Source organism: Triticum urartu, chromosome 7A (assembly GCF_056163025.1).
Source record: "Triticum urartu cultivar PI428250 chromosome 7A, HENAU_Tu73, whole genome shotgun sequence".
Classification (NCBI taxonomy): Eukaryota; Viridiplantae; Streptophyta; class Magnoliopsida; order Poales; family Poaceae; genus Triticum; species Triticum urartu.
In genome coordinates, this window is record NC_141879.1 from 750,805,720 (window position 1) to 750,820,662 (window position 14,943).

Below are 14,943 nucleotides of genomic sequence, written 5' to 3' on the forward strand. Positions count from 1 at the left end.
TGAGGAGAATGAATTGCACATTATATATATTTTGTAGTCCAAACAACTCAATGCGCCTGCATCCATGTTCATACTTATGCCAGGAGCAATTTCGGCGACATTAACTGTTTGCCAAGGAAGGAATCCCTCTATGGTTGCAAGCTAGTCTGCTATATGTTTCACATCGCTGGCAAACTACTGTTGTATACAAAAGCTGAAGGGAAGAGCAGTCCAGAGTGTTCCTTCCTCTGCTCTGCAAGAAACAGAGGAATAACAGAGACAAATACAAACTCTTTTTTTCGTTTGTTTGTTTACCCCTTGGTGAAATAACTCCATTGAGATGACCTATTCAACCAGAATGACTAATACAACTGTATGTGTGCAATGAAGGACTAATAGAAAATTCTCAATCTGGATGAAGACATGACCTAGTCATGCACCTAACTGAGAAAACAGTATCTGCCAGACATTGTAGGGAATTGATGATTATTTATTCAGAGGTAGGGATCACTCTCTGACAGCAAAAATTGTTCACCAATTTAGGGATCCCTCTCTTTCCACATGCAGCAACTAAACTAGTCAACTACTGCTAGTATGACTAATTAATTCTTGTTTATTTCTGATCCCACCGTTGCTGACAGGAAAAGTGCTCTGTTTTCTCAGTTAGGTGCATGACTAGGTCATGTCTTCATCTAGTGTGGGATAAGACCCGTTTCATCTTCCTCTGTTTATTTTTCTTCCTGTGTTTCTGTTTTGAAAGAAACAGACGATTAATAGAGAGAAATTCGATCCGTTGATGATATGGTAGACAATAATTCTCCACCTGCACCTGCAGCGCACTCCTCTTCCACCTCCCTCTGCACTCAGGATTTGGCGAGACTCGTCCATCTCTTCTCCATCTTCCATACCCCTCCATCCACCTTGTTTCAACAGTGCCCATCTCCAACAGGAAGCGGCAAGACTTCAAGCAAGCCGCACGAGCAACATTCTATTGCCGTGAAGCAAACACTGAATATTCCACTGCCTTTCCATCTTACATCTGCTGGCAAAGGGAAGGGGCCATCTGATGACACAAAATGAACAAAACGCTGTATATCATATTCATAGCATAGCACGCACCATATATATGAAGGTAGAAGGGATTGGCCGTGTTGGAGTTTTCTCTTCGCAGCCGCTTTGGATCAAGGAGTCACCAGTGTGGGCTGAAGAATGAAGATGCATTTGCTTCTCTACAACCAAGGAAAAATATATGATGAGAAATAAGTCAGTAAGGATATCACATGGCGATGGACTTCATGGAAACATCACCATCAAATGATAGTGATACTCACGAATGTGAAACATGCAGTTCAACTACTTCTGTCATCGGTACAGTATAACTTTGATACCATTTTTTCGGGTGGCAGTTGCAGAGGCGGAAGACTGCCTGAATCATCCACATCTTTTGGCCAATTCGATCTGTTGCTTCCAACGAGATTGATCAACAAAACTGAATTAACACCATAATTAGCTCTACTGGCGGTATGTATCGAACTGAAGTGGGAAAATGTCAATAAGCATGAGGTACTCACAGATCAGTCACTAATTGAGGCAAGAAGCAACAGAGCGGCAAGAAAATTCTTGGCACAAGTGACACCTAGTTGTCAGAATATAAAGAGAGAGTTCTCAGAATATGAAGATATCCCAAGTCTAAAGAGATAGTGCCCTGTATTGAGGAACAAAAAAAAAAGTTCCCAACAGTGTTTATGGGACTGGAGAAAGAACAATGACCAATTTAACAAAGGTAATTTCTGTGTAATGTTTTATCAAGATGCAGTGGTCAACATAATATGCTAGTTTTGGTTATTAATAGATTCTGACAGTTGCACACATCCTATCACCTCCACTATAATTTCAACAATTCTCTACTTCAGCGCAAACAGGAGCTGTATACCTTCAGACCTGCTGCTATTGTGCTGTGTAGTTCGAAGATTGTTAGTCTGAAACTTTGGAACCATGCGTCAATACATATTCCTTATGCAGTCACCTTCCGTACAGATGCAAAGGGAGAACATACCTTTCAGTGATAGCCTGAGATCTGAAGAGAGATGAAGTTGCATCCACTGGGCAGTACAATTCTCATGTGGTTGAAAATATGATCTTAACTGACATGAGCTTCCAACAGTATATGTCTATTCAAAATAGAAACGATTAGAAATAGTGAACTGTAAAAACAGGTAGTATGTAGAGTAGACTATTCTGAATCTCTGGTCAGTTCAGTACCTTAGTATGTAATGGCACAATAACTTCCAAATCACTTGAATGCAAATCATGCCCAAGAATGCATGGCAACTTTTTCCATGGTAACAGACTCACAAGATCTGCAAATCATAAAATGACTAATTACTAATTATATGTGAAAATTAAAAAATCGTATAATGTAACTGTTGAAAATCCAGGTCAATTCATCAACTTACTGTGCAGCTTTGTGAGTATTTTTGGTGACAACTTGCTCAATTTGGAGTACAACTAACATGAAAACCTGCAGTACGTGATTGGGGTTCTCATAAGAATATTCCATGATTATTTTTGAGAGAGAATAAGAACATACACGACTGTAAATAATAATCACTGAATTGTAACAAACCACCTCATGTTTTTCAAAGATGAACTAGTGAATACAAAACATATTAGAATATGTGATTCATACAAGACTTTCATGATTTCTGACCAGCGTCGCAAAGAACATGTTGGGGTGAAGTAATTGAAACAGAAGGCATTCAAGGTTTAATAGTGAACATGCTCTAGCAACATGACTAAATAGCAGGTCACTTGCCACATCACATAATTTTCCAGTGGAAGAACACTCACAGCTCAGAAGCCTCTTGATGGATAGCGCTGACAATGCAAAATTGAAGGGCAAGAGGTAATTACGTATCGGTAGCAATTCAGCAGATAATTTGACAAACTGCATACCTCCAAGTAGCAAAACACTGAAAAGTCATTTTTTTGCCATAATTAGCAATGATGATCTTTTCATCCTCAAACCTCAACTTTCCAAGTACACCACCATTTCTTTGTGAGTGCCAATCAAATGTAAAGATGAATGATCTAGAACCCTACCTGAGAACTGGTTAACGCAAGAACACCTGGTATCATAGCAATGTAGCAGTGGGTGAGAAAATGGCAAACCTTAATATCATCAGTGAAGTACCGATGTCTCGTTTATTCCCCAATTATTCTGTTGTGATATTTTGCTCCTTACAATGAAAGTAGCCATGTACACCAACTGATTTTTGATGAGTGATGCAGATCGAAATTTGAATACAAAGTATGTAAAAGTCTACGAGAACGAACATAAGAACACCTGCACAACAAGCCAACAAAATAAGCACACCAGGTATGATAGCAAATGTAGCAGTAGGTGAGAAAACGGCAAACCTTAATATCATCAGTGAAGCACCAAAGTCTCATATATTCCACAATTATTCTGTTGTGATATTTTGCTCCTCACACCGAAAATAGCCATGTTCACCCACTGATTTTTGATGAGTGATGCAGACCGAAATTTGAATACAAAGTATGTAAAAGCCTAAGAGAACGAACATAAGAACACCTGCACAACAGGCCAAGAAAATAAGAACCTGGTATGATAGCAAATGTAGCAGTAGGTGAGAAAATTGTAAACCTTAATATCGTCAGTGAATCACCGAAGTCTCGTTTATTCCGCAATTATTCTGTGGTGTTATTTTGGTCCTCACCGAAAATAGCCATGTACACCCACTGATTTTTGATGAGTGATGAAGACCGAAATTTGAATACAAAATATGTAAAAGCATATAAGAACGAACCTAAGAATACCTGCACAACAAGCCAAGAAAAAATAAGAACCTGGTATGATAGCAAATGTAGCAGTAGGTGAGAAAATCGCAAACCTTAATATTTGTAGAACAACAAAATCTGATTTATTCCACAATCATGCCATGGTGTTATTTTTATCTTGACACTCGAATTAGTCATATAAACCACCAAGTCTTGATGAGTGACGTACACCGGAATTAAGTACGTAGTATGTATAATCGTATGAAAACAAAGATAAGAATACCTGCAGAGAGAAGAGAACTAAGATTTAACAATTTCTAGGATTTTTTTCTAGAATGAAAAATAAGGAACTAAAAAAAGGCATTTTTTTAACTAAACTTCCAAAAGGCATCGAATGATAATCGCAGAGGGGCATGGAGAAACAAATCATAAGTAATGTTCTAGTAGTACTATTTTCCCAAAGGTTAAAATTGTATTCTGATATAGCAGGAGCATAAGTGGATGTAGTTATCCAATTTAGTAAGGAGCATAAGTGGATGTACTTACCAGACATAAGAATAGGAAGGAAGGACTTGAACGCAAGACCCCCATGTCATGCATGTGGCAAGTGTACATGTATGCAAAGGGAATTACAAGGCTAGAAGAATGTACAAAAGGAACTCCAAGGCAGAGGCCTACATAGTAGAGATGGAAACAAGCAGTGGTCAGATTATTATACAGAAAAAAAGAGCAAGGGTCAGTCTCTAGGTTGTCGTTACCTTGGGTCAGTCTCGAGGTTGGAGTTTGATTTTTGGGATAGTTCCCACTAACCCCCTGCACTGTTGTATTAACTCTGCATTGTCGCACCTCGAAACATCTAATTCTTGCAGTGATTTGGGGAGGCCGTCCTTGGGCAGCGACCTAACACCCGGGCATGACATGACCCCTAATTTCTTGAGGTTGGTAAACTTGTGCAGCCCTGCTGGGAGGCTCTGAAGCTTGCTGAAAGACCCAAAGTCAAGTCGCTGGAGGGATGTGAGGAGGTGAAGGGCGTCCTCTTGCTCCATGGTGAAGCGTTCAATCTTATCGTTATCAGAAAGCCTTAGGTGGGTGAGGGAATAAGACAAGAAGCTGCAGATGGGTGCAGCAAGTAGTCCCATGTGGTCATCCGTCGAGAGCTTGAATGAACCAAGCTGCTGCAGCTTCTGCCCTTGTCCTAATTCATCCTGCAGCTGCACCCGCCTGGGATTGGGATCCCATCCAGCAAAGAATCTAGGGCTGCCAATGACTATTAAATCTCTGAGCTTTCCCCTGGCGGTAAGGAGAGGCCCCAGGCCCTTGCACCTTAGATCCTTTCGACAATTCCCCAGTCTTAATTTGGTGAGAGAGGTGAGGTTTGAAAGGGGCTCCAGCGTCCCCATGCCTTGCACATCCCAAAGGTCAAGCTCTTGCAGAGAGGATGGGAAACAGCAGCATGAAGGAGAGCCAGCAGGTAATATCTTGGGGCTGCCAAAAATTTGTAACCTCTCGAGGGATTGCAGGGCAGGAAAAAAATTGAAGGGGGGGTCCAACAGGGCCACCTCTGGGCAATTTCTAATGCGCAGCTCCCGGAGTGAGTCAGAGAGATTGGCCAGGAAGAGTAGCAACCCATCTTCATCTTTATGCTGCTCCACCTCCGATGCTGCTGATGTTGTTCTTTCCAGATCCACCCCCACTGCCAGCTGTGTTATGTTTTCACAATTTATGATACATAGCATGGAAAGCCTTGGGAGGTGGGTTAGAAGCTTGGTCAATTCCTTCCCACTAGCACCACAAGATTCCTGGACATCAAGACGCTCAACAGGGTGTTGCCATTCCACATCACACTCAACTCCTAATGGCCCAACCAGGGCATCTGCACTATCAAAAACCAATTTCTTTAATGAGGTTAGCATCACAAGCTGCTTCCACTCCAAAGGTGGACACCTTTTGAGTACCATCGACTCGAGCCCTGCCAGTTTATTGAATGCCAAAACCTGATCTAAGTTGTGCATTTCATCCTTCCCAGTAACATTGACAAGATGGCATGATTGAGAGTTGTACTCAAGCACCCCTAGTAGCTTTACATCCCTTATATTGGCATACCGTAGTGTTTTAGTCCAGGGAATGCGAGCCACTAACAATAACTCTGGGCACCTGATTATCACAAGCTCTTGCAATTTGGGAAACCAATCAGTGCTCCAGTCTTGACCTGATGGGCAAACAGTATGGTTTGAAAATGGCAACTCCAAGAGTTTAGGGCAGTTCCTAATATGCAGTGTTTGCAAAAGAGGAAACATATGATGAGTGTCCTGTGATGGTACCCATTTTTCAAAACTTCCCATGTCAACAAGTTCAAGCTTTATTAGCCTCCAAAAGCATTGCTCTATGACAAAATCCTTCAATGCGGCAATATTCTCCAATACTAGTTTACGAAGATCCCACATCTTTCCTAAAGGAGGGAGATATTCCCAAGAAACACCAGAGAGATGAAGAGATTGTAGAACTTCAACAACAAGCTCAGTACCCAGCCATGTTGGACAAGAAGGGCATTTGTGCCCTTTAATGCACAACTTTTGAAGATATCTATGTGGTTGAAGGCTCTCAAGGATGGCTGCTTCTACACGAGGCTCGGTATTAGACCCCTTACCATCCCAACATAATGTTAAACTCTCCAAGTAGTTTTTCTCTATTAGTTTTGCTCTTGCTGCTTCTTCTTTTGTGCGTATATTCTCAAGGTTATAGATGCCAAGCTCCCTCAGTTCAGTCAAATGCTCTAGTTGACTGGGTTCAAATCCTTCACTTTCTTTGTTGACTCTAAACACCTTTAACTCTTGTAATAGTTTGAGTTTACCCACATTGTGAATATGAGAATGAAGGTTATCACTTCGGGTATAAAAATGACGCAATGCTGCAAGATTATTCAAGTCTTTGGGCAAGTCAAGAATGTGGTACCATGATCCTAGATCCAGAATCTTTAAATGATAAAATCTAGAAATGGGAAGTGGTAAATGCATCTCCCTCCCATACTTTGTCCCTAGACATACGTATCGTAGGTGGACAAGTGTTGGCAAATCATGTAACATGGTCTCCCCAGAATATGGCATGTTATCCAAATGGAGAACGCGGAGAGCGTTTGCTTCCTTAAAGAAATCACCCAAAATGTTGGCGAAGCTTTCATCCATTTCTCCAAATAACATCAAAGTATGCAACCGTTTAACTTTCAATCTTGTCTTCAGTTTTCTCAGTTGACTCTTAAAGATTTCACGAGACATTGTATCATCAACATTTACGATTATAACCAAGTGGTAGATGCTTGGATAAATTTCTATTGAACCCACATTGGAATGATGCACAATAAGACATTCATGAGATGCAACCTTCAACGCTAAATCATGTAGCAGGTCATGCATTATGTAATGACCATAAGTTTCCTCTTTCTTGAAAAATCCATGTGCGACTAGATCGCTTAAATTGCTCAAACCTATATCTTCTAATGTTTGGTTCTGACCAACAGGCTGTAAAATATCTAGTCCTATCCACAAGTTGATTAGCTCAATGGTTCTGTACTTGTGATCTTCAGGAAACAATGCGGCAGAAGAGAAACATTGTTGCTGCTGGTAAGGAAGATAGTCATAACTAAGCTTCAACGCAGGCATAATGTCATTGACACTAGTCTGTTTATCCCATTCTTTACTTTCTAAGACTTTTATCCAATGACTCAAATTAAGACCCTTTCTCAGTAATTTACCAACAGTTTTTGCAGCAAGAGGGGAGCCCTTTAGTTTTTCCATTATCTTATTTCCGGTCTCGAGCAAAAAGCTGTGATCATTTATAATGGGCTCATCGCCAAAAACAAATGCAAGGAACAGTTTTCTAAATTCTTTGGATTCCAATCCTTTCAATTCAATATGACTTTGTGTTTCAACCATCTTTGCTATTGCTGGAAAACGAGTCGTGAGTAGAATTATGCTACCTTTTTGTTGTGATGCTTTGAGCGGTAACAATAACCGTTTCCAGTCATCCTCATTACTAATCTCCCACATATCATCCAGTACAAGCAAAAATCTCTTAGATTTTAATCTTTGTTCAATCAGCTCTTCAGGCCTACCATCTATTTCCCCTTCAACTCTAGGGATACATGCCTTAATCTCTTCTAGCAGCTTATTCAAACTGAAATTGAGCGACACACATACCCAAATAACAACTTGAAAATGATTTTGAACTTCTTGGTTTTTATATATGTGTTGTATCAGAGTTGTCTTCCCTAATCCCCCTGGACCGACAACCGGAAGCACTGTTAGATCCTTGCTATGGTATTTACCCTTGATCATATCATGTATGATGGTATCCATGATATGGTCCCTCCCATACAATTTTGGTTCTATGCTTTGACCAGATGTGATGGGACGATTACGGGTTATATCTAAGACAGCCATATGGTCACAACACTGCAGAATCTTGGTAACTTCTTTACGCACAGGCTGCAGTTGCTCTACAATTAGCTTCATTTTTTCAGAGACATCAACCCTATTAAATCCCAGCATTGGTGTTTCTCGTTGGGGCGCACCACAAAGAGTTAGAGTTGGTTGACCAGAATGTTCATCACGAACATTTGGCGAAGATGAGCAAGGGAGGATTTTACCGAGCTTGGGAATGCATCCGCTGACCTCCTGATTGGCTTTTGGTTCTGAGGAGGAACTGACATGTGACCCACTCTCCTGATTGGCTTTTGGGTCTAACGAGGAATTGACATTTGACCTCTGCCTGGCCCTTGGCCAAGCGCAACAGCTTACCTTTTTACCAACAGCTTCGGCGGTGTGACGAGCATTGAAGGCAAAGTCGTGGACGCCACCCTTGGCATGGTGGTCAGCGGCGTCACACGTGCCATGGAGCTCGTCGTGGATGCGGAAGTAGTCCAGCTCGTCCAACAAGTCCTCGGCACTTTGCGCCGAGTCCCGCAGCTTCCCCAGCAGTTCCTCCATGGCCTGGCCGCAGATCTGCTTGCTGGCTGCAAGTTCGAGCGTGGCCTTCACCAGCAGCAGCTCCATCCTGAGGGCCTCAATGTTGAGACCCAAGTTCTTGGTGGCACCCCAAGCCTCCAGCAGGCCATCGGCAACGGGGGCCAGCGCCTTGCCCACCACCCATAGCGCCGCGCTGACAAGAGTGTACATCCTCTGTTGGCGGGCAATAAAGACCTCTCACTTAGTCGAGTCCCTTGCTGCACCTGCATCCATGAATCAAAGTGGAGTTTGAATCCACTTGTAGGAATCCAAACTTAGCATGGAGGGAATGAAAAGGAGTTCCTCTGTAAATGCAGGTGGGGCCAGCAATTGCATGCCATGCCAGTAAAGAAAATAGTTTGGATTTGTAAATGGACTCAAGTAAAACTGAAATCCTTCAAGAACTATATCTCCAAACTAGGCGAGGAGAAAAACAGCCGCCGAGGACAATCCATATATAACCAATAAAGTAAATAGTATACTAGTCACAGTGAAAGAAATCAGATTTACCTCTATTAGTTGTTGCCTGCTGCCAGACCTGGGGGAGGAAGAGGACTGTGCTCCTGCCTGCCCGGGTCGGAGGTGGTCGCCGGGCCGGTGAGCGAGATACGGCTGCTGCGGCAAGCAAATCAAGATCATCCATCCCCCCTGCGCTCCCGCTCCGGTGACGACCCCATCGCGCGCCCTCCGGGTCTCGGACCTGCTGACTCTGTTGCTGCGTTGTGGTGAGAAGAGGCAAGGGGAGAGAGGTGTGGAAGCAGGGGAGGCAAGGTGGCGGCTGCGGTGGCGTGGCGAGCGATTCTGGGGAGGGGAAAGAGAGGTGCGGAGAAGATGGATGTATGATGGGCCTTTTTATTCTACTCTTGGGCCTAGGACCGCCGTACCAACAGCGAATATCCTGCTCCTGTCCCCTAAATAAAGGAAATATTAACACCCATACATATAGGCGTTGATCATCTCGACCACACGCACACACCACCGTCCAGTACTATATGCACGAATCTTGACACAATCTGGCTGATTTTCTATGCCACGTAGGACAAGGCGTGTGTGGTGTGTGACATAGTTCGACCACACATCCGTTTTACCACACGGAGGGGCCGGTGTGTTCGCGTTTAGCAGTTCACCCACACACCAGTTTTCAGTCACGCACAAGGGCTGGTGTGTGGGCATTTGCCATCTCGCCCACACACCCGTCTCCTCTCCCACACGTAAGCTGCTAGTTGCCATGTGTTTTTGCAGCGCACATGGCAACTGCCTCTAGTGTGCTTTATAAACAGGTGACAACTCTCTTTTTTTACCCGAGTTGCCATGTGTTTTTGCAGGGTACACGGCAACTGCCTAGTGTGCACGTAAGCAGATGGCAACTGTCTTTTTACCGAGTTGCCATGTGTTTTTGCATGGTACATGTCAACTGCCCCAACATGCACGTACATGGCAACTGCCCTAACGTGCACGTAAGCAGATGGCAACTCTTCCTTTTTACATGGCAACTGCCCTAGCATACTTGTGAGCACATGGCAACTCTCTCAACTGCCTAGTGTTAGTATGTGACAACTCCTAAAGTTATGAAATCATGGCAACTACATTAGATCAGACCATACATAGCAACTGCAGTTGAGCAACCATGGCAACTGCAGTTGTCCGACATGACAACCGTAGTTCAGCGACATGGCAACTGCAGATAAACGAACATGGACGAGGGTCTGGACCATGGCAATTGCGGGCGCGCGTTGGGCGTCACGCTTCGCGTGCGGGACCAGAAGGGTACGAGGTCAGACATACGGGCGTGTGGGCGTTATCAACTTCGCCCACACGCACGCGTGTGAGAGGGTTGAGGAGGGAAAAAAAGATATGTGTGGGCATTAGTTGTTTTGCCCACACGTAGGTGTGTGGGCTGGTTGCTGTCCATGCCACACGAGGCGTGTGGCACAACTACCCGATACACCATACGTGTGGCAGTTATCGGGACCAAAAAAAATCATCTAAAAAATGTCCCCTAAAAATCATCTCAACAGTGAACCATCGTGCTCCTGTCCCCTGAAATTAAGAAATTCAATTGTCAGTCAGTTGGAATACAAACTCTTTTTTTTCTTGCTTGTTATTTTTTTTGAAGTTTTTTCTTGCTTGTTATTGACAAGGACACAAGGTATCTAATTGGACTAGTCCTGTACACAAGGTATCCTTATCTCGATGAAATCGACCGAGCAACAACCCGCCGACCCGAATCCAATATATGCATGTGGGCACCGCGTTTTCTTGTCTCAAAAAAAAAAAATGTGGGCACCGCGTTTAGCCTCCGGGGGGCATTTCCTTGGAGATGAACAGTAAATTCAAAATAAATAATTTTAAAATAAAAATTAATATATATATTATATTTAAATAACTAAAAAATGATATATGGTCGTTTTCGGTTATTTTTATTTATATTTTTTTACTCTTACAATAAACCCATTGCGAAGAATCAGTAGATGACTACTTTTAAATAAAATAACACAAATAAGACTGTCGGTCAAGTGCTGCCGTTGATGTGCATTATTGGTAGCGAAGTAGGTGACTTGAATGATGGGCTGCTGGTCACACACAGTACTACATGGCCCGTCGACTGAAGTAGCAGTCGGTCACAGGCGTACACACCCAAGATGCGATCTGGATCAGGCATTCATTTTCCTGCTCCCATTGATGCCTTGTCATAAATATCAAGACCAGCGATATACGTGCAGTTATGGTGACAGAGATGCATGCATATGTTGGTATGTCCGGTTGTCTCTATCTTGTGACCAGCCACATGTTGTCCGGCTGTCAAATTATAGAATTCGACTGTAAAACATCATAGTGTTTTGCAGCAAGGGCATCTCTAACGCAGTCGCCATCCAATGCGGTCATATATCATTCCGCGGCACGTACTACCCGGACTATTGTAATGAGCATGTACTTTCTTTCGCAAAACGGAGACAATCATGGGTGGCTTTGTAGAAGTCCAGACTACTCGCATGCCCACTTCTGACCGCCCGGCCGACCCAAACCCCTTCTCCATCCCACGCGCTTCTAGTCAACGCCGCTCCAGAGCGTCAGCGCGAGCATTCATGCCCGGCCAGAGCGGACGCGACTGCTCACACACGCCGGCCAACAGAGCACCGCCCGTGCCACTTCCTGGTGCTGGCGACTGTTACGCGTTCAAACGGCACGACCGCCACCCGTCCGTCCGTCTGCCGCCCACATTGATGGCATGTGGTCGCCGAGGCGTCTCCTCCTGTGCTACCCGCCTGTCCCTCTACGGCCCACCATAGCTATATAAACCGTTGCCCCGGTCATAACCACAGTCATCCGCTTCCGATCCCTCTCCGCACCACTCCCACCATGAATTCCTCCCCTACCAAAGCTCTCTGGGACTAGTTGACGTCAGACCAAAAGAAGGAGATGGCCACATTTGCTGCCGGCTAGCTAGTCGGCAGGGAGCCGAAGGACGACGATGACCTAATGGAGGAAGCTGCCGACAAAACCAGTGCCGCGCCACTATTGTCGGTGCATCGCACCATGACCATCGGTGAGGCCCATGCCCATTACATGGACATGATGTGGCAGGAGCGGGAGGACTAGTTCCGAGAGGCGCATGCTGACTCCACCTGAAGGCAGAGGAGCAGCTCGTCGTCGGTAAGGTGGTCCCATCGGACGTGGACCTGGCGGAGCAGGAAGCGCCGCTCGAGTCCTACCGCTCCTCCCGCGACAACCATTTCACCCGCTTGCGGTACTGCCAGCGGATGGCGGAGGTGGCAGCAAATTTTGAATTCAAATCCTTTAACAATGCAGTTACTGCCTCATTTAATGAGCTTGTGACAATGATATCATCAACATATATAAGCACAAATATGGATGTTTTGAACTTGTTGTAAATAAATAGTGTTGTGTTCGATTTAGAAGGAACAAAACCAAGTGTTTGCAACTTTGAACTCAGACGTGAGTACCATGCTCTAGGGGCTTGCTTCAACCCATAAAGATATTTATGAAGCCCACCCACATGAAAAGGTTTATTCTTATCTTCAAAACCATGACGTTGTTTCATGTACATTTCCTCTTCCAGAACACCATGAAGAAACGCATTCTGCACATCTAGCTGTCTGAGACTCCAGCCTCTGGATAGGACAATAGACGAAACAAGACGAATACTGACAACTTTAACACTAGGACTGAATGTATACTCATAATATATGCCATACCTCTGTTTGAATCCTTTAGCAACAAGTCTAGCCTTGTAACGATCTATTGTACCATCTGACTTTCTCTTTATCTTGAACACCCATGACGGTGTCCTTGACTAGGCGGTCCTAGCCCAGCCGGACTAATGTATGGGTCGGCCCACCATCCCATCAAGGAAAGGGACTCCGGAGGCCTTCAACGCATGGCGACCGAAGACTTTGCGTGCACTTCAAGCATACTTGGCTATATTCGGCATTTAAATCCTAGATGGCAACCAACCATATGTAACCCTAGATACCCCTGGTGCCTAAATAAACCAGAGGGTTTAGTCCGTAGAGGACATCCATACACGCATTCCTACATTCATCATACCCCTAGGGTTTAGACCACAACTTACGATCTTGAGGTTGATCAACTATGTACCTAGATACTTCCATAATATAAGCAAGAGCAGGACTTAGGGTTTTACCTCCATAAAGAGGGACCGAACCTGGGTAAATGTTGTGTGTATTCTCTCTTGTTACCCATCAATCAGATGTAACAGCTCGGGCCATCCACCCGAGAACTGTCGGTTTTGATACCGACGACCCATTTGCAATCAATACCTGATGTGAAGGAACTAGGTGCCATGTCTTGCTTTCTGAAGTGCTTGGAACTCTTCCTCCATAGCTTTTGTCCACTTGGGATCCACAAATGCTTCTTGAAAAGTACTAGGTTCTCCTGTTGAACACACCAAGCCAAATTTAACTTTATATTTTACAGGTTGAATTACCCATGTTCGAAGTCTTGTATATGGCGGTGAAGTATGTTGTTGGACTATGGTAAATGATCCAGGTGCAGGCGCAGAAAATCCTATAGACTGCTCCTGGACAGAGGATCCAGGCAATCCCAAGGTTGTTGTTGTGACAACTGCACCAGCTGGATCTTCTGTGGCCATATATGTGGGCGAAGCCTACGTATATGGCGCAGAAAATCCAGGCAGGCCAGCTGGATCAGGCTGTGATCCCACGCCTACAGGGGCTGGTGCACCGTCCGCTTGACATAGACCTGTGGGTCCGGGCAAAACCGCATGGTCGGCTGGTCCCCTGATGGCGAGACGTGCGTGGATGACGGTACCCCAGGCGAGGACATGGCAGGCGGGGGTTGGCGATCAGTTGCTTTTGGCATGTATTCGGTGTTGTGGCACTTCGATCCAGGAGCGGATTGCGCCTGCGCTGACATCGCCGATCCCGAGGTAGATTCGGGAGCAACCCTGTCACATAGCGGGGGACACATGAAATATGGGCCCTTTTGGCTATTTTCTTCACCATTTGACGTCGAATTGTTTTATGTTGCTTCACTACTTGAGTCTGCGTCATCACAAATCTCATTTGCACGGTTTGAAAAGTTAGTCAAGTGGTTAGTACAATTGTCATTCCCTTGATGATAACCGGACAGATGAGGTGGTAGTAGAAGTATTTCTTGGCGAAGTAGGGCACTGGTGTTAGGATGTACATGAGCAAAAGGGAAGATAGTTTCATCGAAGACCACATCATGAGAAATATATACTCGGCCTTTAGGAACATCAAGGCACTTGACATCTTTGTGTTGTGCACTATAACCCAAGAAAACACATTGTTTGAATGTGAAACATGAGTTTGCGAGTATTATAGGGACGAAGATTAAGCCAACAAGCACATCCAAAGACATGAAGAGAGTTATAGTTTGGTCGAGTATGGGGTCGTTGCATGGGTGTTTCATTGTTGATGACACTACTGGGTAACATATTGATGAGCCGAACTGCAGTAAGAAATGCCTCATTACAAAATTTGGGAGGCATGGAGGCAACTGCTAGGAGGGCAAGTCCTACCTCAACTATATGCCTATGATTGCGCTTGACATATCCGTTTTGTTGGTGGGCATGAGGGCATGAAACATGATGCAAAACACCCAATTTTTGAATAAACGAGTTTAACTTCTCGTATTC

The 14,943-nt window shown here is 44.3% G+C and overlaps 1 protein-coding gene across 26 annotated transcripts; it reads right to left on the reverse strand.

Annotated features, from left to right (window-relative positions):
- LOC125518738 (uncharacterized) lies at nucleotides 1-9,639 on the reverse strand. Of its 26 annotated transcripts, none has more exons than XM_048683581.1 (16): nucleotides 9,291-9,638; nucleotides 4,539-9,004; nucleotides 4,327-4,454; nucleotides 3,894-4,063; nucleotides 3,647-3,819; nucleotides 3,400-3,574; nucleotides 3,151-3,325; nucleotides 2,830-2,951; nucleotides 2,436-2,500; nucleotides 2,242-2,339; nucleotides 2,036-2,150; nucleotides 1,913-1,958; nucleotides 1,551-1,615; nucleotides 1,368-1,468; nucleotides 1,099-1,208; nucleotides 1-1,018 (listed from the first exon to the last, which is right to left on the reverse strand). In XM_048683581.1, the coding sequence occupies exon 2, from the start codon at nucleotides 8,949-8,951 to the stop codon at nucleotides 4,545-4,547; it is 4,407 nt and encodes a 1,468-aa protein (XP_048539538.1). In that variant the 5' UTR covers nucleotides 8,952-9,004; nucleotides 9,291-9,638; the 3' UTR covers nucleotides 1-1,018; nucleotides 1,099-1,208; nucleotides 1,368-1,468; nucleotides 1,551-1,615; nucleotides 1,913-1,958; nucleotides 2,036-2,150; nucleotides 2,242-2,339; nucleotides 2,436-2,500; nucleotides 2,830-2,951; nucleotides 3,151-3,325; nucleotides 3,400-3,574; nucleotides 3,647-3,819; nucleotides 3,894-4,063; nucleotides 4,327-4,454; nucleotides 4,539-4,544. The 26 variants fall into 26 exon arrangements, with proteins under 26 accessions (XP_048539538.1, XP_048539530.1, XP_048539542.1 ...); XM_048683573.1 differs by having other exon boundaries at nucleotides 3,082-3,325; XM_048683585.1 differs by lacking the exon at nucleotides 2,830-2,951.
- Between the last annotated feature and the right edge of the window lie 5,304 nt (nucleotides 9,640-14,943).

What these genes read in the sequence shown, in the direction of transcription:
- LOC125518738 (XM_048683578.2), bottom strand. Translation starts at nt 8,951, where the DNA reads ATGTACACTCTTGTCAGCGCGGCGCTATGGGTGGTGGGCAAGGCGCTG.